At 34.8% G+C, this 23666-nt stretch overlaps 5 protein-coding genes, 1 non-coding gene and 1 pseudogene across 10 annotated transcripts; 4 read left to right on the forward strand and 3 right to left on the reverse strand.

The window, feature by feature from the left end:
* Nucleotides 1–972: 972 nt before the first annotated feature.
* On the reverse strand, nt 973–3304 carry LOC105137210 (outer envelope pore protein 21B, chloroplastic). Of its 2 annotated transcripts, XR_844513.1 has the most exons (7): nt 2985–3304; nt 2819–2893; nt 2581–2733; nt 2309–2407; nt 2049–2164; nt 1759–1867; nt 973–1144 (listed from the first exon to the last, which is right to left on the reverse strand). XR_844513.1 is itself a non-coding variant. In XM_011042875.1 (6 exons), exons 1-5 carry the CDS (start codon nt 3075–3077, stop codon nt 2081–2083), a joined length of 504 nt encoding a protein of 167 aa, XP_011041177.1. In that variant the 5' UTR covers nt 3078–3303; the 3' UTR covers nt 973–1144; nt 2049–2080. The 2 variants fall into 2 exon arrangements, 1 of the variants encoding a protein (XP_011041177.1); XM_011042875.1 differs by lacking the exon at nt 1759–1867 and having other exon boundaries at nt 2985–3303.
* Nucleotides 3305–3654: 350 nt separating this feature from the next.
* On the forward strand, nt 3655–7635 carry LOC105137211 (dolichyl-diphosphooligosaccharide--protein glycosyltransferase subunit 1A-like). Its single transcript, XM_011042876.1, has 10 exons — nt 3655–3872; nt 3959–4003; nt 4194–4828; nt 4921–5068; nt 5148–5324; nt 5398–5466; nt 5636–5725; nt 6525–6683; nt 6792–7016; nt 7276–7635. The coding sequence occupies exons 1-10, from the start codon at nt 3765–3767 to the stop codon at nt 7465–7467; spliced, it is 1848 nt and encodes a 615-aa protein (XP_011041178.1). The 5' UTR covers nt 3655–3764; the 3' UTR covers nt 7468–7635.
* Nucleotides 7636–8000: 365 nt separating this feature from the next.
* LOC105137212 (FKBP-like peptidyl-prolyl cis-trans isomerase family protein) lies at nt 8001–10354 on the reverse strand. 4 transcript variants are annotated; one of them, XM_011042877.1, is made up of 6 exons: nt 10000–10348; nt 9751–9824; nt 9582–9668; nt 9098–9247; nt 8866–8925; nt 8001–8303 (listed from the first exon to the last, which is right to left on the reverse strand). In XM_011042877.1, the coding sequence occupies exons 1-6, from the start codon at nt 10241–10243 to the stop codon at nt 8241–8243; spliced, it is 678 nt and encodes a 225-aa protein (XP_011041179.1). In that variant the 5' UTR covers nt 10244–10348; the 3' UTR covers nt 8001–8240. The 4 variants fall into 4 exon arrangements, with proteins under 4 accessions (XP_011041179.1, XP_011041180.1, XP_011041181.1 ...); XM_011042878.1 differs by having other exon boundaries at nt 9751–9821; nt 10000–10347; XM_011042879.1 differs by lacking the exon at nt 8001–8303 and adding an exon at nt 8451–8695 and having other exon boundaries at nt 10000–10354.
* Nucleotides 10355–11136: 782 nt separating this feature from the next.
* On the reverse strand, nt 11137–12551 carry LOC105137214 (MLO-like protein 5; annotated as a pseudogene).
* Nucleotides 12552–14782: 2231 nt separating this feature from the next.
* LOC105137216 (F-box protein CPR30-like) lies at nt 14783–22898 on the forward strand. Its single transcript, XM_011042883.1, has 2 exons — nt 14783–16144; nt 22826–22898. Exon 1 carries the CDS (start codon nt 14898–14900, stop codon nt 16119–16121), a length of 1224 nt encoding a protein of 407 aa, XP_011041185.1. The 5' UTR covers nt 14783–14897; the 3' UTR covers nt 16122–16144; nt 22826–22898.
* Nucleotides 17988–18059, forward strand: TRNAD-GUC (transfer RNA aspartic acid (anticodon GUC)). The gene has a single exon. It is a non-coding gene; the product is annotated as a tRNA-Asp (tRNA).
* On the forward strand, nt 21614–23008 carry LOC105137215 (putative F-box/kelch-repeat protein At1g20790). The gene has a single exon (XM_011042882.1). It carries the CDS (start codon nt 21657–21659, stop codon nt 22866–22868), a length of 1212 nt encoding a protein of 403 aa, XP_011041184.1. The 5' UTR covers nt 21614–21656; the 3' UTR covers nt 22869–23008.
* The last annotated feature ends 658 nt before the right edge of the window (nt 23009–23666 follow it).

Consider the following 23666-nt stretch of genomic DNA (forward strand, 5'->3'; position numbering starts at 1 on the left):
TTTAACATATTGGCATGAGATCACATCATATGATCTTAATCCAACTGTGTTGGCCTTAAAAATTAAAGAGTCATGAACTGATATAGATCACGGTGGCGGGCCAAGCTCGAACCTTTGAAACACTAATAGAAACACTATCATCATATAGATCACGGCAAGCCTCAACACATGCATGCTCTGGGCACCGGCACGTGGACTCCGCTCTCTTCATGTCTTGAAACACGCAGCTGCCAAACGCTCTCTAGGGTTTTAAGGTCAAGCAGTGTTACATGAACTAAACACGTGCCACGTGGAAAACAAGGCGCGAAAATTTCGAACCTATAGCATGCGGTGGGCAAGTAGATAAAAAGGCTTTGAGTGACAGACGCCCTTGTCGTGCTTGTGACCTGTGAGCTGTGACTTGTGTGGTAAACACCCAACGACCCACCGAGTTATGTGCCATTCGCGTTGCTTCCTTTGTCCCCTCCAAACTTATCCACATTATTCTTGTTGTTTCATCCCTCCCTTAATATAATCGCATTAATCTCCACATTATTCCGTCTTTCCCTGCCGAATTTTCCATCAATATTTTACCATATTGATGGATCTCACTGCCGTTCAAGAGAGGGGTAAAGAGACAAATTTTCAAGCCTTCAAAGTCGAAGGGTCGCCTCCGTGGTAACGTGGTTCAGTGACTGATTCTAGTTCAGGCTCATGGACGTGAATTATATATTTTTTTGTCATACCTTGACAGTTTGAATGCAGTATAAGCCATCTGGCCTCTGAGGTCAGCTTGGGATTCTAAAGCGGGTCAGCAGCCACAAGGGAGAGGGCACACGTATTTACCACCCCCACCTGACGCTAGGACTGCAACGCAGACCATGACTCCTCAGAAATAAATTTTCAATCTATATAAAACATTTTTGTTTTACGTGCCAATTTGAAGTTATGCAAAGAAATGATTTCCATATCCCAGGGCAGTAAAGCGGAAGAGCATGAAACAATGTTCAGTATATGGAACAAGGGTATGAAGCATAATGTTTAAAAGGGAATAAAATCCTCAATTTACCTACATAATACATAGCTAAGCAATTGTTTGTTCAAATCACCCCTGTAATGACGTGCTCTTATTGGAATTCCAAGTAGGCCAAACAGAAACTACTCCCTGCAAGCAAGAACGTGAAACCGTAGTCAGACTACAATAAATGATGGACCGGTCACTGTAGGAATATCCAGAACAAGAATGCTAGATCATGGTCAGTTTAGATTCATAAAAGGTAGACAAGCCACTTCAAAAGTGGCATCCAGTTATATCTTCTCAAAGCATCATCCCAACAAGATATTATTGCAATAAAAAAGTAATCTCCTAAATTTCATTTGCTACCTATTTCAACATCTACCACCCAATCATCCACACCATTAATTGTCCAGTTGACTATCAGATTGCATCTCAAAGGACGGATCTGCTTCCTAACCATGAACCATGGCACTTTCATTGGGAAAAAAGACACAGGATTGGATATATCTAACTGAAATCAAGCTATCCATGCAAAAAGTTAAAAAAAAAAAATCAAATTTACCAACAAATAGAAACATAGATCAATAGAAGAGTCTATTGTACACAGAAATACCAGTTTTTGCTCATCAGCTCAAATGACCTTCTTAGTTTCTTCTTTTACATGTTGGCAGCAGGGTGTTAGAAGATAAATGGGTGAGGGGTATTAGTATATGCTGATTTCCTATCTTAACTTCTTATACAGCATACACTTAGTTGGATACCTTATACAAGTCACAAACACTAGTTCGACAAGTTCCATAATCAGCAATGGAGAACTAGAATTATGCATTTTACTGAATCCCACAAGAGGGGCAAACTGTAACGTACAATCTACACAAAAAGAGATCACCTAAAATCAGCATGAAAGGTAAGAATTCTTGATGGATGAAAATTTGTGAAAATCTAATTGATGGCCCTAGACATATTAGCAGATTGCAGTTTATTATTCAGTCTGGCCAGAACCTAAAACAAAGAAATAAATCAACAGGCATTCTACATTCACGCATCTCACCTCTAAGAGAATATATCATGCTCTTTCTTTGCTCACAAATCAAATTTGACATTCCATTTACCATTTATGTCAGCATTGAGTGTCCAATTATTTTCCTTAATCTGCAGATAAGGCACCTGAATAGGGAAAATAAATAAATAAATAAAAAGTGGAAAAAGGAAGACAACTCAAATCGAAAGCAGTTGCTTTTGACCATGGCAATGTATAACACAATGCACAGGCTTTCAGATGTTTTAACCATAAAGCTATGGGAAATATACCTTGGTAATCACTTCATACCCAATTCTGAATCTAACATCTTGTTCTCTATGGAAATTATATATGCACCAAGATACTTCTGCGGCTGCTTTTGAATTCCTCTGTCATGGTATGGGAAGGAAGATATTAGTTGCATATCGTAGCTAGAACAACAGCTTACAATCTACTTCAATCAATGAACAACATCTCCAAATAAACTACACAGTATCAAAAACTTACATTACAAATAAAAAAATACCATTTCTCATATACAAAACGCAAAGAAAACACCAACCTGTTTAAATTCTTTGTCAACATCACATCGTCCCTTAACATTGAAGCTTATCAAACCATCATTTGTCACAGGAAAACCCTTTTTTCCTCGAACAAAATACCTGACTTTTTCACGCTTATCATATTGCAATCCCACTCCAAGACAAGCAGACAACTACAGTTAAATCAATACATCGTCAGCCCGCATTCTTAAAGAACAAGAACTTATCTCCCCATATTAAGGATTACAAGAAACATACATCTGGATAAAAGTGTCTTATCATTGCACTGACATAACTAGGAGCTCCAATTCTTGTATCTAGCTCCCCATGAACCTAACCAAATAAATAAATAAATAAATAAAAGCCCCAAATTTGCATTTTAAAGAATTCCCATAAATATTATCAAGAAATCAATCAGAGTTACCTGCAAGTGGGTGCTGGAGTCAATGGCAAACCTCTCCTTGGCATGAATTTTGAGGGCTTTGGAATCTACTCCATATCTTAGAGATGTCTCCATTGTTGTATCTCTAATAATAATCTAAAAAATCCACCGAAACCCAAGTAGATTGTAAAAACCTGGTTCTGGTGGCTGCGCCTCCGACGCAATGGGGTGAAGACTTGATTATAGAGAGAGTGTTGTGTTTCCCACCCGGTGTTATCTTCAAGCTTTGGCCTTTTTCAGGTGTCACGTGTCCACGTTTCGTCTTTTCCGGCCCATAAAATGGGTCGCATGGGTGAGTATTACGGTCTGAGTTTGAAGGGCCTAAGCTCTAATGTAATCTCTCTAATGTACAGCCCACAAATATATGATCTCTGTATGGTTAATATCAACTATGCTGTTGTCTGATAGCGTCCATGTTTTAAAAAAAATTAATTTTTTAAGATTATTTTAATATAATAATATAAAAAAATTTTAAAAATAAATATCCCTAATCACCTAAACTCTCATATTTTTTTTTAATGAAATTCAATCCATGTTAAACGGGTTTTATCACTAAAAAAAATGCATAATGGGCCGAGTTACATCATTGAAACCATCTTGCCTGCCCCGACCCGATGAAGAAAACGGGCTCCATGTAATCTATGCTGATTGCATCACAGAGTCAGAGAGAATCAAACGTTCGAGCATTGGAGGATCTATCGATCTATGTTCAAGTAGTTCCCTGCAGAGAAACACCGTACTGATCGAAACCAAAGACTAGTCATGGGATTTCGTTTTGATTTACTTTTGTTGTTTACGACACTTGTTTTACTCTTAACAACAACTCCTACTGTACTTTCCGATGTCATTCTCTCCAAAGTCGATCGCCGTGTAAGTTTCGCAATTTCAGATATCTTATTTTCTTGAATGGTTGTTTTTGAAATCTCAAACTTATGTTTGATGATCTTGTGTTGCAGATTGATTTGACTTCTCAAATTGTGCGCGTTACTTCTACATTAAAGGTGCTTCACTGATTTGCTTTTTTCTTCTTCCAATTATTTTAAGATTTTAATGTTTGATCTTGATGTTTTCAACTGGAAATAAGTTACTGATTCGCTTATTGAAGCCCTTTTAAACTTAATTTGTTTTGTAAATGGGAATTGGCTCATGAACCTTAAGCTTGCATTTCTTACTGCTACCTCACATTTTTAGGTGGAGAATGCTGGTCCTGGTCCAGTTTCTGAGGTTTTGCTCACCTTTCCTGAGATTCAGGCAAAAAATTTAGCATATTTGAAGGCAACCCTTAATGAGGGTAAAGGGAAAGTGAAAAACTCAGGTAGTAACCTCCCCATAAATGTTGCCAATCCAGAGGAATTGCCTCCATCTCTGATTTTTCATTCAGTATCATTACCTAAGGCTTTGGGTGAAGGAGATAGTTTGACTATAGATGTGTTAGCAGTATTTACTCATGTATTACGACCATTTCCTGAGGAAATTACACAAGCTGATATTCAGCTAGTTTTGTTCCAAGATACTGCTCACTATCTCTCCCCTTATGCAGTTAAGGTTCAGTCCCTTACTGTTAAATTGCCCAAGGCTAGAATAGAGATGTATACGAAATTAGAGAATACTAATATCCATGGCTCTGATATCAAATATGGCCCGTATGAAAACCTTCCTCCCTTTTCATATGCACCCGTAGTTGTTCACTTTGAAACCAATCAACCATTTGCTGTTGCTCAAGAGTTAGTGAGGGAGATAGAAATTTCCCATTGGGGTAATGTGCAAGTTACAGAACACTATAACATTGTCCATGGAGGTGCTAAAAGCAAGGGTGAATTTTCCAGGTCAGTTACTTTATTCTTTATGTGTTAGTATCATGTTGGTGATTGCTATAATATTTAAAATTTGATTCTGGTTTTATTCTTTGATCCTGCAGGCTTGACTTTCAGGCTAGACCACACCTTCGAGGTGCATCAGCCTTCAGGAATCTTGTTGCAAAATTGCCACCAAGAGCTCATTCCATTTATTATAGAGATGAGATTGGAAATATATCAACATCTAATGTCTGGGGTGATCCTAAAAAGGTTGACATTTTGATTGACGCAAAACAAATTATTGGAATAATTGCTCTTGTTTGTAATTCAAGTTTCTCTTAAATTGCAGACAGAACTGTTGATTGAACCTAGATATCCGTTGTTTGGAGGCTGGAGAACTACTTTTACCATTGGATATGGTTTGCCACTTCAAGATTTTTTATTTGGGTCAGAGGGGAAACGTTTCCTTAACTTCTCTTTTGGATCCCCACTAAATGATTTGGTCACTGATAATCTCATTGTGAAGGTTTGTTCAATAGAAAACATTTCCTACAAGAATGTTTTCTTTAGGCAGTCTTGACTTGGTTTTCTTGCTGCAGGTTGTTTTGCCAGAGGGATCTGATGATATATCTATTTCTACTCCCTTTCCTGTAAAACAAGGACACGAGGTAGTGTTGATAGTTTACATTGTCTTCTCTTGGTTGTCTTGTATTCATATTTCTTAACATTATTTTTTTGATGTTTCAAGTTGCTTTTTATCTTGGGCATAATTTCTTCTCTACTATAAAATATTGAGGCTATCTTCCTTTATTTGATTGTTTTTCTGATTTAATGCAGACCAAAATTTCCCACTTAGATGTTGCTGGGAGACCAGTAGTTGTGCTGGAAAAGACCAATGTTGTTCCTGAACATAATCAGTATTTCCAGGTACTTCTACTGCCTATTTCGATATCTATGAACTGCATCAAAGTGCTAAAGTGTGAATTAAGGCCACTGTTACTACAGTACTAACTTTATCGAATGCGAAAACAAGAGACTAGCTGAAGACTAGTGAATTCAATGACAATTGGAACAAGAGGGGTGTTGGTCCTTCATAGTTTATTAAAAGGCATGGAAGAATGTTTTTGCTATTCTTAATTGTGACTTGGTTTTGAGGATGCTTGATTACTGTAAATATTGTGTACATCTGTAGCATTGTTTTGGTGTTAAAAAAATGTGCATTTCCTCCAAGAAATTCAGAAATGTTTCAACATTATTGTGCAAGGCCTACACTAATGGATTTAACAGAAGTCAGATATCTTCTTCTTTTGTTTTGCTATTCTTTGGAGAGGTTAAGGTATTTGAAAGCGATGGTCTTTACCATGGCAAGAAATTGTAGGCAACTGCTTTCTTGTGTGTAATGTGGTGCATATTGGAGGGCAATACATCTGGGTTTACCATCCTTTGAGACTTGAAGAACTCTTGTTCTAAGTTTCTAATTTTCCAATACGTTGAAGTGCAGGACCTACATTTCTTAGATTTTATAAGCAATATGTCTTCATGATTGAACTGGGTTTTTCTTGTCTTTGATACAGTCAACAATTGAATGTATCATTTTGCTTATCCAACAAACATTAGAAGGAAAAATAGCTTCTGGTCTTGATATTCCACATTATTAAATGATAGATGTCTTAGATGTGTTGAATGACTTTTTTTTGGTTTTTCAAAAATGCTGTTTGGACTGCAGGTCTATTATAGGTTCAACAAACTTTCGATGCTTAGGGAGCCATTTATGTTGATTTCTGGATTTTTCATCCTTTTTGTTTCTTGCATCGTATACATGCATGTGGACTTATCAATCTCGAAGTCCTCCGCCTCTTATTTGGCAAAACTGCAGTGGGATGAGGTAAGGAGGATGTCATACCATGTACTTTTTTCAGTTCCGTCTGATATCATTGTTTACCACAGAAAAAACCAACATATATTATAATATTAACTCATTTATGATCTCAAGGTGCGAGCAACAATTCAGCAAGTCATAAGTATTATCAACCAATGCCTATCCAAGCATGAAAGGTTAGAAGCATCACTGCATGATCTTTCTAGGACTGGGGATGTTCAAGCTTGTAAAACTGCTCGAAAGACTGCTGACAGCTCGTTTAAAGAGTATTCCAAAGAGTTGAAGCCGTTGCTTTCATTCTTGCAATCTTCTCCTCAGGCTACTCAGATATTGCCAAAGGTTTGCCTATTTATTTGCTATCCTTTTATCATCAGTAGAGGATACATTTTTGGAATTTATCGCAAGAAGCGGTCAAGAACTATTGCTAACTGAATTAGCAGTTACTTATAACAGCATTCAACTATCACTTGGGACATGAATTGTAATACAATTGCAAAAACTGAACAATATAAATCATGTTCCGTTAGCATGTTCACTTCCTTCTGTTTTGCTGTTCATCCACATTTCTGAATGTAATCAATACTGGCTGTTTATGTAGGTGGAGGAGCTGGTGGCAAAGGAGAAGGAATTGCAAGAGAGGCTGATAGCAAAGCATTCAACCATAGTGGACTGCTATGAGAAGAAGATTGGAGGAAGGGAACTTGAGAATCGGGTTGCTTCACATCAACTAAAAGTTGTAGCTTTGAAGCAGGAGGTTGAAGATCTTCTTGACTACGTCGAAGAAATATAGTTTAGGTTTAGGGTCTCTAAGTTTCAGGGTCAGAATTTGGTTATTATCTAAATTAAAACTTGTTGAAATAACAGCAATTTTCCATGGCAATAGTTTGCCAAATATAACTACGACATGATAATGATATGGAACTTTGAGGTTACAAGAACTATCCTTATTTGCCCTGCATGTTGAATTTTGAGTCCGGCACTGTGGTCAGGTGGTGTTATCATTCAGACCAATCAATCATTTAAGTTCTCATAGCTTCCAGAATAATGCTACGGTGTACGCATTCCAAATGCCAAAATGGGAGTAGTATCCCTCGTCCCTGGTAGCCAACCTTGCAATCCCCCCCAGCTATGTATTGTTATCAAATATTTATGATATGCATCCACGAGGCCATGATACAGTGGACATTTTGCTTTTATTCATGAAAAAAAAAGGAAACGAAATCTAATCGCCATTGTCATCATAGGTTGCTTGTTCGCACATGTTCATTGCATGTGTTGTGTGAGTCTGTGTGTGTGTGAGAGAGAGAGAGTGAGCGAAAGAGAGAGGGGCAATCATGTTTCTTCAATGAGCTCAACCAAAACCGTGTCATATCTGGGAAAAATTTACAATATCAGAACTGAAAATGCTCGGGGGGAATTGCAATTGTCAACTTCCAACACAGGGAAGTGCGAGCGGCCTTTCAGAAGCAACGTTTCTTCAATTAAAAGAATCATGTTGCCATACGTCTTCCCGGTCAGAAACAAAAATTTCTTTCACCTTGTATTTTTGTAACCACAAGTAGGCTACTTTCCTTCAGCTGGCATTACTTGCAGAAGCTCAATGTTCAATTCAAATGTACTTCCTGGCTGCATTACGAATGTGATAATAAGTGAGCACAGTTTGTAACCTAAGCATTATCTAGATTACTGCAAGCAGTTGCATAAAATATGACAACGGATATGCGAAAGAAAGAGAAGGAAAAAAGAGCCGCAGGGGCTTTCTGCCACACAAAATCCTGTTGTAGGGGGGACTTTCCAGGATTTAAAAGGCAGAAAATGATTTAGTAGTCATCCCATCAACATTTCCTTAATATGGAACTTATAGATTGATTTGCGACGACCAATAGCCTACTAATTCAAAGCCACATTTCCCTCTACAGAGAGGAATACAAATTTGAATCCCCTCTAGATTCTGACTACCATAAAAACCCTCATTTATTTTCCATTTGCTCAGCTAAATCATCTACTTGACATTGTATCTGCATATGAACAACATGGCACTTTGACATTCCATAGAAAAAACATGAAAATATTAATTTCAAGGATGAACAAGAGATGATTAATTTAGGTGCGATGATTATGTCAGCAGAAGGTTGTAGTTTAACTTGATCCACGGGAATCAGTCAGCAAATCAAGGAATAGTGTTTACCGGAATCTCATTCATTCCTTTTTGTCCATAACCAGCCTCTGGAGGAACAATCACAGTCCTCTGCAAGAAGAGAAAAAATGATACTGAAAAGAGAAAAAAAAGCCGGGAAAGATAGAAGAATAATAAAGAGTCATGGAGTCTAGTTCAACGGCGAATCAGAGAAATTAAGAAGTTATAGAATAGCCACCCTAACAGCTTAGCATTATAGCAATAAATTAGAAGATGCAATCACCTTCCCTCCAACTTTCATCCCTTCCGTTACCGAGTACATAGCTGGAGGAGGTTTGGGTGCAGCCTGTGCAGAAAATAGACCATTTGGGTTGTCCACAAATTCACGCTTCCGTTCTTTGCCTGGTGGTGCCCCAACCTTGAATTCATATGGCTAATTAAACCATGAGGAAATCAGTACTGGCAATGTATCCAATTGCAAATCCAAGTTATCATGATTTGAAAATGCTACCAAGAAATGAGCAACAGAAACAATCCAAGTTAAAGAAGCATGCTGCCATGGACTGATAATTAAACAAGACTCATTCTCAATGCAACGTCTGAAGATTTGCAGTTGAACTTAGCCTAAGGTGGGGAGTAGCTCAGCTAGACCTCTGTCAGATTAGCAAAAGGCCAGGGCAAGAAACATACACACTTCTCCCTCCTTTTCTCTCCAGAAAAGAGTGCGCACACACACACACACACATTTAAGTAGGAGAAGGATCAACCTGTGCAATTATTCGATTTCCAGCTAAAAGCTTAGATTCTCGACTCGAAATGGCTGTTATTCCCCTATATAGACAGTCAAAATGCACCTACAAAGGGAAATGCACGAGAAAACATTAGTTTCAATGAGAGAGGCAGAAACAGATTAGTTTCGGTTTCTAACAAATTTACCTGAACAGTCATTCCCTTTTCTGCAACTGCACCCTTTCCCTCAAGAACATCATAGTACTTCAATCCATCAGCTGCTAAATCCCCAACAAAAATAAAAACAAGAAAAAATATTAGTAATTCTGAATCCCTTTTAAATATATCCATAAAATCACAAAAAAAGGACTAATCAAAGCAACAGAAAGTGAAGAAATGTAATGTACAATTAGAGGAAACATTGAAAAGAAGTAAGGGAAGTTTGGAGCAACTAACGGCTAGTGAGATAGTCTTCAAGAGGGATGGTCTTCTTGTTGCGTCTCTCTCTGGCCTCAGATAATTGAGGTAGTGAAGTGAGGGTAAAAGGCAAGGTAGATATCAAAATCGCACATCTTCTTGAAGTGGGTTTTGAGAGAAAAACATGGTTTGATTGTTCTTGTGTTTTTTTTGGGGTGGATGCAGCTAAATTTTGAAGATGACGATGAACACTCCATTGGTCTAAGCTCCTTGTTGAAGCCATGGCCGTTGGAATCCAAAAATGGTTTTACGGTTATAAAACTCCCGCAAAACCCACTTCTCTCTATCCACTCTTGCTACCAAATCACCATTTTGCCCCACCCCCACTCGGCTTTTGATTTTAGCCCACTCTACCCTTTTCAATCAAATTTCAAATCCCTTCTTACATTAAAATAAGATTTTGATAATAGTTATTCTAAGACAAACAATATATATATATATATATATATATATATATGTTATTTGGTTTAAGGTTTGTGAATTTTCTAGATCAATTTATAAATTAATAGATTAATTAATATTTATTTTAAAATAACATCGTTAAAAATAATGTTATTTTAGATAAAAATTAAAAAAAATAGATATTTTATTTTATTTTATCAAAATCTATACTTGTTTTATCTGGTTGAGAAAGAGTTACAAGATGTGAAAAACAAAATATTAGCTGGGTCAAGTCTCACTCAAGCTTAAACAAGATAAAACAAGTCAAATTCATCGATCAACCTACCCATGTTAACCATATTATTTTTTAAAACGATAAAAAAAAAAAAAAAACATTACCCAGAACAGCAGAAAAATAGAGCTCGATACGTGAAATCCTACTTTGTATAGGGATTCGTACCTTCCTCAATTAACATTGGATTTTACCCAACTTTCTCTAATAAATACGATGAACCTAATGATGGGCATGCGAGGATTCTCCTCCACAAGGTTTACAAAATATATTCAGTATTGTGTTTTAAAAATAATTAAAATAATTATTTTATTTTAAATTAATATTTTTTAATATATTTAGATTATTTTCACATCTTGATATTAAAATGAATTTTTAAAAAATAAAAAAAATTATTTTAATATATTTTTAAATAAAAAGTGTAGGTAAGAAAGCATCGGGGACTGGAATTTTCGTACTAGTACAACTTGGCATACAAATACAACAAAAATGTTGATAAAGTTTTTGCTTTCATCTAACCTACCAGCTGTTCGAGGTTCTGGAAACAAATCTTTGTTGCTTCAAACGTAACAGCAGTACTACTGTCTGAATTTCCACAGCTAATAGGGCCTTGTCACAAAATTTTTGTCTTGAGACTAACATGACCCAGAACTATGCTTAACTTACTAGATCCCGGTGACCAAATGGGAAGCTGCTGTCACTTGGGCGACGTTGGTGATTTGCATCGAGATCCACAGTTGCCATTTTGTCTGCTTTAACATCAGTGAAATCTGGATCTTCAGTACCAAATTTCTTAGGTCGAGGAGGTGTGAGGGATGGGAAATGCACTGAAGAGGCATCCGGACTTCCACCCAAGGTCCTCGTTTGGGGTTGACCCGGTTTCCCTTCATTCGTTTTCTTTACAGCCTTCTTGTGCCAATTCTTCAGGGCCTTTGATGTTTGTTAATCAAAGATTGAGCGCTTCATGGTCATCCCATCTGAAAATTTCGAACAAGAAAACTAGCATTCAATGTTTCATGTTGTTTTAGTGTATACATAAGATCCTGACAGGAGTAGTTGCCATTTCTTTTGAGTTGCTTCAAGAAATTTAGAAAGAAAAAGGTGGAAAAAGAGTTATACCTGCGTAACAAGGGCATAGAGTGGAAGTGTGGCATAGCTGCAAAGGATTTGGGCTCCCACCCTGAGAATTTAGAAACTTGGTCATTTTCAACAAATTAATACAAAATCTATGTTCATATTGTTACAAGAGGAGAACGAGCTATTACCCATGCCCAAATGAAATATGTTAGCTCAAATGCATTCTGGATATGAAGATAAGCAAAAGGCTAGTCAGAAAATCCCAGAAATCATTAGATTAAGATAAAGGAACATAGAAAAGAAGGTTCAGTGATACCTGAAAAAGGACAAAGTGGATGAGATAAAGGACTAGCTCGGGCCAGGAAAACCAGAAATTTCTGTCAGACACTTGCACAAGTGGTATCCCTTGCACCACAGCATGTTTTTCTTTAATTTCAAAAGCCATTGCTGCTATAACTGCTTGAAGTTTTGTTCCTATTGCTAAGGTTACCTTCAATGAAACAAATAGGCAATATTTAACGTTTACCTAGTGAAAATAAAACAACACGAGAAGACAAGTCTTTTATGAACATTTTCTTACAACTAGAGGAAGAAAGGAAACAAAGAACTGAACCTTCCATCCTGAAAAGGTATAAAACCAATTACTAATAGGGAGCCTTGGTCCAATTTTGATGAAGGATGTAAAAAAGGCTAAAATTCATGAAAAGAGAGAGAGGAAGAACAAACCATGAACATTCGAAAGCAGATTCAGAAATGCAGAAATACACAGAGAAAGTGATTTGGAAAGTTAGAGGAAAAGTGTGTTTGTGTCTGTGTCTGTGTGTGTGTATAGTAATACTTGAAAACTACTGTCCAGACAAGTAAATGTCATCTGCAATCAAGTGGAATTAAGTTTGAATGGCTTACCTGATTCCAACAACTACTTGAAATCGTCTTCTATTGTTTTTTTGATATATTTTTGAAAATTAAACTTGCTTCCAGCTGGTGCTACATGGACCTGTAAGAAAAAAAAATCAATCTACTTACCGATCATGGTTTGTCAAAAAGATGGTTAAAAGTTTTGCACCTGCTGAAACTCACAGAAATGAATCCATGTCGCATGGTCAAGTAATCAGCCTTTCGAATAGATCTGAAGAATTGTCGAAAGAAGCATACCTGGATGGATTAGAGTAGTCAAGCTAGCACTGTTGTCAATATGAAAGCTAAGAACATAAGACTAAAATGAACGCTAAACATTTCAAAAAAATGTCACAAAGATCAGCTATGAGTCAGACTGATATTTGGCAGATGATTATTTCAGTTTTTCCACATTAATTCCTTTGTTTGAATATATTTTCAACATTACAAAAAGATAGATATCCATGCATCGATGTTAAAAACAAGACGATAAAGAGTGCATCAGAGAAATCACTGATTCAAATTCTATTTCGTATAGGTTAAATATCTTTTAGTTCACAAGGTCTAGAAAATTCAAGCATGGAGTTTTTAATCTTGAACCGAGGGATTAAGGAGAGTTCTGAACTTGGAAAGTCCTCTTGAACCGAGGAAGGAGAGTTCAAAACCTCGTGTGTTCTCTTACGAATGCTGTCTCATGAGTGAGCCTGAATCTTCTGGGATCGGAACAATCAGCACTAACTTCCTCAGAACTCGAGAATTTAGAATTAAATGCAAAGCTTAACACTAGATTCTTGAAAACTGAACAATGCATGCCTCCATATGGGAAACGAAGAACAGGTTATTAGCATCAAGAATACCATTCATGGCCTCGTGCTCCAACCAACTTTCACGTTCCCAATCCTTCCAATTGCGTGTCTGCATATGAGGGAATATTGTAGTTAAGGTCATTTATTAATTAAGGTTGCGTTTAGTTAGTTTATCGAGATAGAAAGAACAAATACAACGAGAGCAAAAACGTATTTGATGGAAGGGATGGAAATACAAGCATAGGACAGTTTTAAAGTGAATTTGTCATTTCAAAAGAGAAAGAACAATGGACATGTCCCCTCCATTTCTAATGTCTTTATCTTTTTTATTATAAGACAGTAACCAAATACTATTTAAAAGGATATTATGATCACCATAGTTCAAACGGGTCGGAATGAGGCTATCTCGAGCATATATTGGAATGAAACAGCATCAAATTAATTCAAGCAAGTTGCTATTCACTTTTCAGAGAGCATCTTGTTTTTTTGGCAGATCTCATTCTCACCATGCCGCTTGCATCAGCTAATGGCAAACAAAACTTCGAAGAAAAAAATAACGAAACCATGATGGAAACCTGGCCAATAGGCACCATTGTTATGACACTGTATACCACATGAAATGCTGCTAAAAAGAATATAAAGTTACGCAACTGATGTAGTCCACGGGCAGATATTAGTGGCACTGACCCTAAAAAAACAAATTAACAACCATGAGTACTTCAAAGTTGGGATAAGAAAAGGCCAGCAGCATAATGTCATTTCAAGAATTCTAGTTCTTAAACAACTTGGAACCTTCACAAAATCTAAGAGATTGAATGAAAAGGATAGAACCTTCTACATCCATAATCGTTGAGTTCAAACGCAGGATGTAAAAGGTTATGGCGAAGGATTTTAGTGCTCCAACACCATCTCATCAACTCATTATATATTATTAAAAAGGACTAACAGTTTCAACTATTTGATGATGTTTCCTTCGAAACAAGTCATACTTACATCTTTGCTTCCACTATCACCAGCTAAAAACCTACGCTGATACCATAAAAGTCTGCGGTGAAGCTTCCCTTCACTTTCGACATGCCCTTCATGAGCCTTCGGGTTGCATGGCAACATTGTGTTTGCGTACCTTAGAGGAACACAGATACCCACAATGTAGTTTTGACTGAACGTCAAGGTCAGAGATATGAATCCTAAAACCATAAGCTCCGCAAAAGTTATTTTAATATTAAAAATAAATTTTAAAAATAAAAAAAATATTATTTTAATATATTTACGATAATACAACTGAAAAAAATAAACTTTTTAACTCCCACAAACATGCTGTTATTATTTTAACCCAACAAGTAAAGCACTTAATCTTCCTCTCTCTCAGACATAGACAGATTAAAGAAAAAACCTGCGCGACCTGTAACAGTAAGAATTGATGTATGGAGAGACTCTGTGAGGATCTTGTCACCAACATCCTTTTATGTTTGCCAGCCAAATCTGCTGTCCGATTTAGATGTCTGAGCAAGTACTACGATCAACTTGTGTCTGATCCTAGGTTTGCTACCGGTCATGCTCTTCTATCAAACCCTGATGAGGTACTTGGTCTTCTTCGCTTTACAGCAGGTAGGAGTGCAGATAAGATACTCTTCTGTTCTTTTCATTCAAAACCAAATATCCACAATAATCCTAAAGTTGTTCCCATAAATTCTCAGATCATAGCTTCTTGCAATGGACTTGTTCTAGGTCTCTCTGATTCTAGTCTTTCTGTTTGTAACCCTATTTTACCTGATAGAATCCAGACTATACCAGCACTTGAAACCCCATATGGTGCTAAATGTGATTTAGGTTTGGCTTATGACCCAATTGGTTTCTCTTCGCTTGAATTCAAGTTAGTTCATGTTTACAGAGAACAGATCTTGAACATGCCACAAGATGAGGATGCTTATGGCTTTAAGATATTCGATTCAAGTGCAAACTCCTGGAGACAATCGACATGCAAGCTGTTCTTGAGACATTTAATTCCTATGCAGCCTCATTTTTATGAGTTGAGAGGTCAAGCAGTGTACTTGAATGGATATGTGCACTGGTTTAGGGCCTTCGGTGATATCGTTGCGTTTAATGTAGAGAAAGAAGAAGCTAAACTCATCGGTATGCCTCCAGAACTGCGACTCGCATGGCTTAACTATCAAGATTATTCATGGTTCGGAGCTGCGGATGGTTTTCTTTATTTGGTATGTGTTTTCAAGAGACAAATTCTGATGTGGGCTCTTCTTGATTATGAAAACAACAAGTGGGGGCTTGTCAGGAACAAGATCAAAGGGTTATCAAGAGTGGCTCGACCCCTTTTCTTTGATGGTGAGAGGCTTGTTCTGAATTGTGGTCCAAAGAAGAAATTATTGCGGCTGTTCAATATGAAACAAGATCAGTGGACGGAAATGGGCAGGTTACCAAGGAATACAATGGATGACAGTACTACCGTGTATGTTCCTTTCAACCCTACCTTGGCTCCTCTGATCAACAGCAGCGATCCTTCAAGAACTGCTTCACTCCCAATCCTTCCGACTGTGTGCAAGAAAAGAAAACGAGTCAGGGTCGACAGAAAGAAGAGCCAAGAGCAAGAAGGTATGTTGAGGATCAATCCAGATTCTTCTAGAATTCCTTAGCTGTTAAGGAAATAATGGCTAGTGTGGACAAATCAGTCGGTGCCACTGTGGGAAGAAAAAGCAAGTCATTTACGTAGAAGAAGTAAAAAATGTGTCCAGATCTACTGCTTGGTAATTAAGAATATGAGTTGTAAGAGAATAATTCCCTGGAAAAGTCTAGGCTTCCAGACCTGCTTAACAAGTCTATAAATAGCAGAGGCTAATTTTGTTTTTGTGTGTCCAGCAACAGTGAAAAAAAGGAAGGTACGTCCAGGCGTGAACAAGAGATTAGAGATGAAAGAAATAATTGGGCGTGTGACGTGAGGGGGTGAGAAAAAGAGCGATATTGGGTGGTGTGAGGAATATTATCAATAAAAAGAAAAGAGTGTTTATTATGAAACACCGTACAAGCATAATCACTATTAAAAATCTAGTGTGTTCTATTGACTCACCATCGCCGCCGAGAATTTTTACTCAATAATTGGTATCGGAGCCTGACAGTCAAGGTAATCATGTCGGAGCTCGCCGGTTAAGAAACGGGACTGCGAAGTTCTGAGGCTAAGGACCTATCAGAGCTGGTGGTCAGGGACCACATTAAAGTTACTGGCAAGAGTGCTGAAGTTTAAATATAGGTCAGTAGCCTATGAGAGCTTGCGGTCAAGGACCGTTAACCTATTTTGCCGATCAGGGATCTGAATTATTGGAGGATACTTTAAAAATTCAAAAGAAACAAGAGAAAGAAGGTGATCATCCAATGAAGAAGCACCAAGAAAGGAGTCCACGCTTAGGTGGAGCTCATCAAAATCAAGGCAATTGGCATAAGAAGCGACATGATGGACCGATTCAACGTCATGATAAATGTTTCTTGTAACCTCTCTTGTTTTAATATTAAATTTAGTCAGCGTTTTTATATATATATACCTTTTTATTTTAAATAATAATGAACTCCTCTATTATACTATTCTCTTTGTTACGAGTTGTTATTACAATATCTCTGTTAGATTATTTTTCCAAAGTTTCTACATGGAGGTTGTATTGGATGGGAGACAAGTTACCATCTGTGTTATTTCAATTTAGATACTACACATATTTCAATGGTCGATTTGTATTCATGACATTATCAAAACTTACCTCTCGGGTTTCTTTAACAACATCCATTTTATATTTCATAATATATCTAAACAATCAATTTAAAATATTTATTAGATTTAATAAAATTTCACTGGAGTTTTTTTTTATGTAAGAGCCTATCTAAAAATTGTATTTTCCAACTATTTTTGTGATATTTCACAATTTCAACAGATTTTATAACTTTATCTCATTCAAAATATAAATTAATTTACTAGGGATGTTTATCCCAAATCACAATAATTTTCCTTCTAATTTATTTATTTATTTTTTATTAAAAATTACCATATTTAATATTGATTTACTCATTTTTGAATTGGGAATTATTTATTGTTGTAGTTTTAAAAGCAATTTATTCACCTGTTAGATATTATTTTTTTATTGAACACCATATAAATAGTTAAACTCATGTTTTTTTAATCAATTTAATATTAGATATCCGATCTAATTGGACGCAAATGCCAATGAAGAGATTGTTTACATGCCTATATTGGACTTCTTGTATTCTTTCTCAAGGAAGAAAACTATAACCATTAAAATTTTAGTTTTTTTTTTTCAAATTAATTATGCATAGAACCATGTATATATTAACAAGTCTTGAATCTCATGAATCAATCAAATCCAATCAGGATGGTTTTTCTGTAATCATAACTAGATGCTAGACTGACTGGATTTGATAAGAATGGAAAGATTCCCTGCTCATCTCCGGAAGTGGAGATAGAAAATTTATTTATTATTAATTGAAAGCCTGACAGCCAAGTCGTTGTAGTATAGTGGTGAGTATTCCCGCCTGTCACGCGGGTGACCCGGGTTCGATCCCCGGCAACGGCGTACCAAGTTTTTGTGTTTCTTCTTTTATCTGGGTTTGCAATTCGGATATAAGGCCTCTCCGGCCCACGGCCAATTTACACCCACAACATGATACTTGACCCATTCATAGTTAATTATTAAGCCCATTATTGTTGTTAGCATCATCGGTTTTTGTTTTATTTTCCCCCCTAAGGGTAAAATGTGACAAAACACCTTTATGTTTTTTTAAAAATAATAATGAATTTATGTTTTTTATATTTTTTAATTTTAAAAATATTTTATGTTTCTTCTTCTTCTTCTTCTTCTTTTTTTTTTTCCAATGTAAGGGTTTAGCGATTTATTTATTTATTTTTAATAAGAAAATTACCATTAGGGGGATCCTTTATTTTATTTGTGGGGACGGCGGCTTCTTTAAACTCCTAACCTAACAACTAGTGTGTTATGCGTATGTATAGAAAATTAGAAATATATATGTGAGGATCTTGTCGCAGACATCCTTTTTATGTTCGCCAACCAAATTAATCTGGTGTCCGATTTAATAGATGTCTGAAGCTCTGAGCAAGTACCACGATCAACTCGTGCCTGAACCTAGGTTAATCATATGCCCTTCTCTTCCCATTTTCTTCGATGGTGAAAGGCTTATGATCGTAGTCCAAAGAGGAATAAATTGCTCTCGTTCAATATGAAGCTAGAGAAGAAGGATTTGGGCAGGTTTGCAAGTGGTCTAGGGATGACTTTTGTTGGCTATCAGCAATCTAGATAACGTTTATTTACTATATATCTTGGAATACAACAACAAAAAAAAGGAATAAAATGGACATATCTTAAAATAATAAAGATTCATTACTCTTTTAAAAATATATTTATATTTTTCTAACCAAACATATTTTCTATTTTTATATATATATTTTTTTAATATTGCACGTCAAATACATCAAAAGTTGATGCCAACAAACAATTTGAGCTCTTCACACTAAAAGAAAAAAACAAACAACACAAAAAACATACGCGGGAAAAGAAAATGAGAAGGGAGGTTGGTTTACAAGCAAGAACTGCCCACCAAATAAGTTACTAGAGAGGTTGCTTGTGGATGCTCATAAATCAGTTTTAATTACCATATTTTTATATAAAAAATAAAAAAATTGATTATCAGATTATAAATTAAATATTATTAATTAATTTATTAATGAGATTATTTCATTAATAAAAAATATCATATTATTATATCATAGATATATATCGAAAATTTATTTTTGTTGATATATTTACAAATAAACTTTATTTATGAGTTAATTATGTCAGTAAGAATTACATATTATCATATTGTTTTATTTTTTATTTTTTCATTGCAATTCCCTATGCTAATGTTTTTATTTATATTTGTGAAATTTATGTAGTGAATTCTCTAGTACAATCTTTTCAATAATTTTCAATAAACTAGTATCACTTTTCATATTGAAATGAAATTCTACTTTCTCTGCACGTGTATCTATAACAGGAGAACAAAACATTCAAGTTAATTATGAAAATTAAGCAAAAGTTATTTTAAGAATCAAATTAAATACATTCTAAAAATTAAATAATATTTATTTTGTAGTAATCTTGTTATAATTGTTAATTAAGTAAGAGTATATGAATAAAAACTCTAAAACCCATTTTTAGGAGAGATATACGTACAATGGATTTTCTGTGCTTTTAATTTAAAACGAAGAGAGATGAACGAAACAGAAGATGGATTTGAAAGAAGGGTTAGCTAGTTGCATGATTAATAAGATTTATTTAAATTCATTCCAAAAAAAAGAAAATATAAACAAAGTGATTTGATAGTAAAGAATTTGAAATTTTTACAATATGTTTGAGTTTGAATTAAAATATATATTTTTTATAAGAATTTAGAAAAATTTAGATTTTACTCACTCATCTAAATCTATAAAATATACTTTCTAAAAAATAAAGTTTTCTTGAATAAAAAAGCATAAAATGCTGTAGAATTCATACATGCTAACACGTGATGGCATTTTGTTAATTCAGGAGGACTAGTACAGAAATTAATTCTTAGAGTTCGGGACCATATAAAAAATTCTATAAAAGGCAAGTGATATCTATTGGATTTTTTTTATTAATAAAAGGCTAAAAACTTAAGAGTTGTTTTTTTTCTCCTCCGATTACAAAAATTCTATAAGAGTTGCTAGCTTAGGCTCCGTTTGGAATTATATTATCAAAACCATGATTATGAAAAATCATCAAAATTTAGTTTAATCAAAACTATGATTTTGAAAGGATTACTTATAAACATCTACTTTAGACTTAATCTATATTTAACTAATTCAATCGCAATATCAAACAGATATTTATATATTAACTTAGATTAGGACAAGAGAAATATAGTTCGATCCTAGGAAAATCTTTGGATATATGAACACATTAGATGCTTATCTTTTTCTTAAAAATGGAAAGGAATCAACATTTATTTTTTAATCATGGAATTCTCTTCCAAGAAAATCTCATTCTTCTATTATCACAAGATTTTTTTTTTATAACCCACAAAGATAAAGCCTAAACAAGGAAAAAATAATAATGTTTGTGTTACATTTCTTGAAAAATAAAATAAAAAAATTCCTTATCTTATTACTTGTAAATTACATAATGTTTACATTTTATATCTGTATCTTATTTATTACTTAACTAACAAAAAATTAGATATTTATATATCATCTATTAAGTTTTTTTATATTCATTTACATATTAATTATCCGAGTACTATTTATTATTTAATATAAAATAAAATAAAAAGTAAAACACGTATTTGAGTTATGTGTATTAAATGATGAGATTTTAAATAATTATATATGTGTATTATATCTATATTATATTGTAATAAAAAAAGGTAATGCTCTGCATATAAATCTATTGCATACAAATGTATACAATTTGGTGTTAGGTTTCCATCATATTTAATAATATTTATTCATTATCTATTATATATCGAGCAATATAACTTTTCAAAAAAATCATATATTTGGGTTAGTTTAAATTGGTATTCATTATATTCATATTAAATTATTGTTTCTATTTCTATTTATATGTCGTTAATACATAAATTTCTTGAAAATAAAATAAATTCAATATTTTATATGTAGTTGGTCATTAATAAAATTCCTACCTATGTGTTATTTAGTTGGTTAAGATACATGAAAATTCATCAGAGCCAGCAATTTAGTTTTCCTTACTAGATAAATACAATAACCATCATTAAATAAATTTTGCCTTGAAGAATCCTACATAGCAATAGAGTTTAAAGCAGCCAAAATTTTGTGGCTATCCTGTTTGGTTTTACAGTTTAATTATATTTTAAAAAAACTAAATTTATTTTAATTTATAAATTAATCTTTTATGTTTTTGGATTTTTTATATATTAATATTAAAAATAAATTTTAAAAAATAAACAAAATATTATTTCAATAAAAAAAAAAATTAAAAACCAACCTCTTCAACACTTACAGACATGCTATTACTTGGTATTTTAACCCAACAAGTAAATGCACTAAATCTTCCTCTCTCTCAGGCAAAGACAGATTCCAGAACAACCTTCCAACTTGTAACAGTAAGAATTGATGTATGGAGAGACTCTGTGAGGATCTTGTCACCAACATCCTTTTATGTTTGCCAGCCAAATCTGCTGTCCGATTTAGATGTCTGAGCAAGTACTACGATCAACTTGTGTCTGATCCTAGGTTTGCTACCGGTCATGCTCTTCGATCAAACCCTGATGAGGTACTTGGTCTTCTTCGCTTTACAGCAGGTAGGAGTGCAGATAAGATACTCTTCTGTTCTTTTCATTCAAAACCAAATATCCACAATAATCCTAAAGTTGTTCCCATAAATTCTCAGATCATAGCTTCTTGCAATGGACTTGTTCTAGGTCTCTCTGATTCTAGTCTTTCTGTTTGTAACCCTATTTTACCTGATAGAATCCAGACTATACCAGCACTTGAAACCCCATATGGTGCTAAATGTGATTTAGGTTTGGCTTATGACCCAATTGGTTTCTCTTCGCTTGAATTCAAGTTAGTTCATGTTTACAGAGAACAGATCTTGAACATGCCACAAGATGAGGATGCTTATGGCTTTAAGATATTCGATTCAAGTGCAAACTCCTGGAGACAATCTACATGCAAGCTGTTCTTGAGACATTTAATTCCTATGCAGCCTCATTTTTATGAGTTGAGAGGTCAAGCAGTGTACTTGAATGGATATGTGCACTGGTTTAGGGCCTTCGGTGATATCGTTGCGTTTAATGTAGAGAAAGAAGAAGCTAAACTCATCGGTATGCCTCCAGAACTGCGACTCGCATGGCTTAACTATCAAGATTATTCATGGTTCGGAGCTGCGGATGGTTTTCTTTATGTGGTATGTGTTTTCAAGAGACAAATTCTGATGTGGGCTCTTCTTGATTATGAAAACAACAAGTGGGGGCTTGTCAGGAACAAGATCAAAGGGTTATCAAGAGTGGCTCGACCCCTTTTCTTTGATGGTGAGAGGCTTGTTCTGAATTGTGGTCCAAAGAAGAAATTATTGCGGCTGTTCAATATGAAACAAGATCAGTGGACGGAAATGGGCAGGTTACCAAGGAATACAATGGATGACAGTACTACCGTGTATGTTCCTTTCAACCCTACCTTGGCTCCCCTGATCAACAGCAGCGATCCTTCAAGAACTGCTTCACTCCCAGTCCTTCCGACTGTGATGCCGATAAACAACAAGTGCAAGAAAAGAAAACGAGGCAGGGTCGACAGAATGAAGAGCCAGGACCAAGAACGTATACCCTGATCCAATCAATATTTTGCGGTTGAGAAATCATGACAGGATTTCATATTTCATAGTGTTCAAGAAAAACTTTGTATTTCTTGTATTCAATAAGACTAATTAGTGTTTACTTTGTCTTCTGTGTATCTGTGTCCATAATGAGAGGAAGCTTGAACAGGAACTTGGTTTCATTGACCAGGTGTGCAAAGAGTACTTATCACTTGTCAAGACTAATTTGCTTCAAAGCATATCTTCCTCTTTTATTTTATTTTATTTTTTTTATATTTCTAAGGCCTATGATAAAGCTCGAGCATGTTATATAGTAATAGTGATTACTTCTTGTTTTGAAAGCAATCTATTCACCCGTCTACATATAATTCGCTTAAACATTAGATCTCATTCTAATTGAATACAAATTCCAATAAAAAGAGATATTATTTTAATATTTGATTTTAAATTTTATATATATACCGCACAAATACAAATACACGTGCATATTAAATTAGTCTAAACTTAATTTCATATCATATATATATATATACGCGTACGTATACTTGTATACATGCTAAAACTGTTAAATTATTTAAATAAAAGTTGGTTTAAATTATTTAAATAAAAGTTGGTTTTATAAATTATGTATGCAAGTGTTTATCATTTTTCAAAACTAATTTTATCCTATCTTATAATTTTATATTGATTCTAAGTTTATAATGATTATAATTTTTCTTTTATATTTTTTATATAATATAATCTTCAAGTTTTATCAAATATTTTTTATATAGCAATAGTAATCAATTGTTGTAGTTTGAAAGGTAATATATT

Source organism: Populus euphratica, unplaced genomic scaffold (assembly GCF_000495115.2).
Source record: "Populus euphratica unplaced genomic scaffold, PopEup_1.0 scaffold65.1, whole genome shotgun sequence".
NCBI classification, from domain to species: domain Eukaryota; kingdom Viridiplantae; phylum Streptophyta; class Magnoliopsida; order Malpighiales; family Salicaceae; genus Populus; species Populus euphratica.

Coding starts and splice junctions, on each gene's coding strand:
- LOC105137210 (XM_011042875.1), bottom strand. CDS start 3,077: ATGGAGACATCTCTAAGATATGGAGTAGATTCCAAAGCCCTCAAAATT. Junction 2,408..2,580: donor TTGACAAAGAATTTAAACAG/GTTGGTGTTTTC, acceptor ATACCATGACAG/AGGAATTCAAAAGCAGCCGC. Junction 2,165..2,308: donor GGTATGAAGTGATTACCAAG/GTATATTTCCCA, acceptor TTCCCTATTCAG/GTGCCTTATCTGCAGATTAA.
- LOC105137211 (XM_011042876.1), top strand. CDS start 3,765: ATGGGATTTCGTTTTGATTTACTTTTGTTGTTTACGACACTTGTTTTA. Junction 4,004..4,193: donor GCGTTACTTCTACATTAAAG/GTGCTTCACTGA, acceptor TCACATTTTTAG/GTGGAGAATGCTGGTCCTGG. Junction 7,017..7,275: donor CTACTCAGATATTGCCAAAG/GTTTGCCTATTT, acceptor CTGTTTATGTAG/GTGGAGGAGCTGGTGGCAAA.
- LOC105137212 (XM_011042877.1), bottom strand. CDS start 10,243: ATGGCTTCAACAAGGAGCTTAGACCAATGGAGTGTTCATCGTCATCTT. Junction 9,248..9,581: donor GAAATCGAATAATTGCACAG/GTTGATCCTTCT, acceptor TGGTTTAATTAG/CCATATGAATTCAAGGTTGG. Junction 8,926..9,097: donor GGATGAAAGTTGGAGGGAAG/GTGATTGCATCT, acceptor CTCTTCTTGCAG/AGGACTGTGATTGTTCCTCC.
- LOC105137216 (XM_011042883.1), top strand. CDS start 14,898: ATGGAGAGACTCTGTGAGGATCTTGTCACCAACATCCTTTTATGTTTG.
- LOC105137215 (XM_011042882.1), top strand. CDS start 21,657: ATGGAGAGACTCTGTGAGGATCTTGTCACCAACATCCTTTTATGTTTG.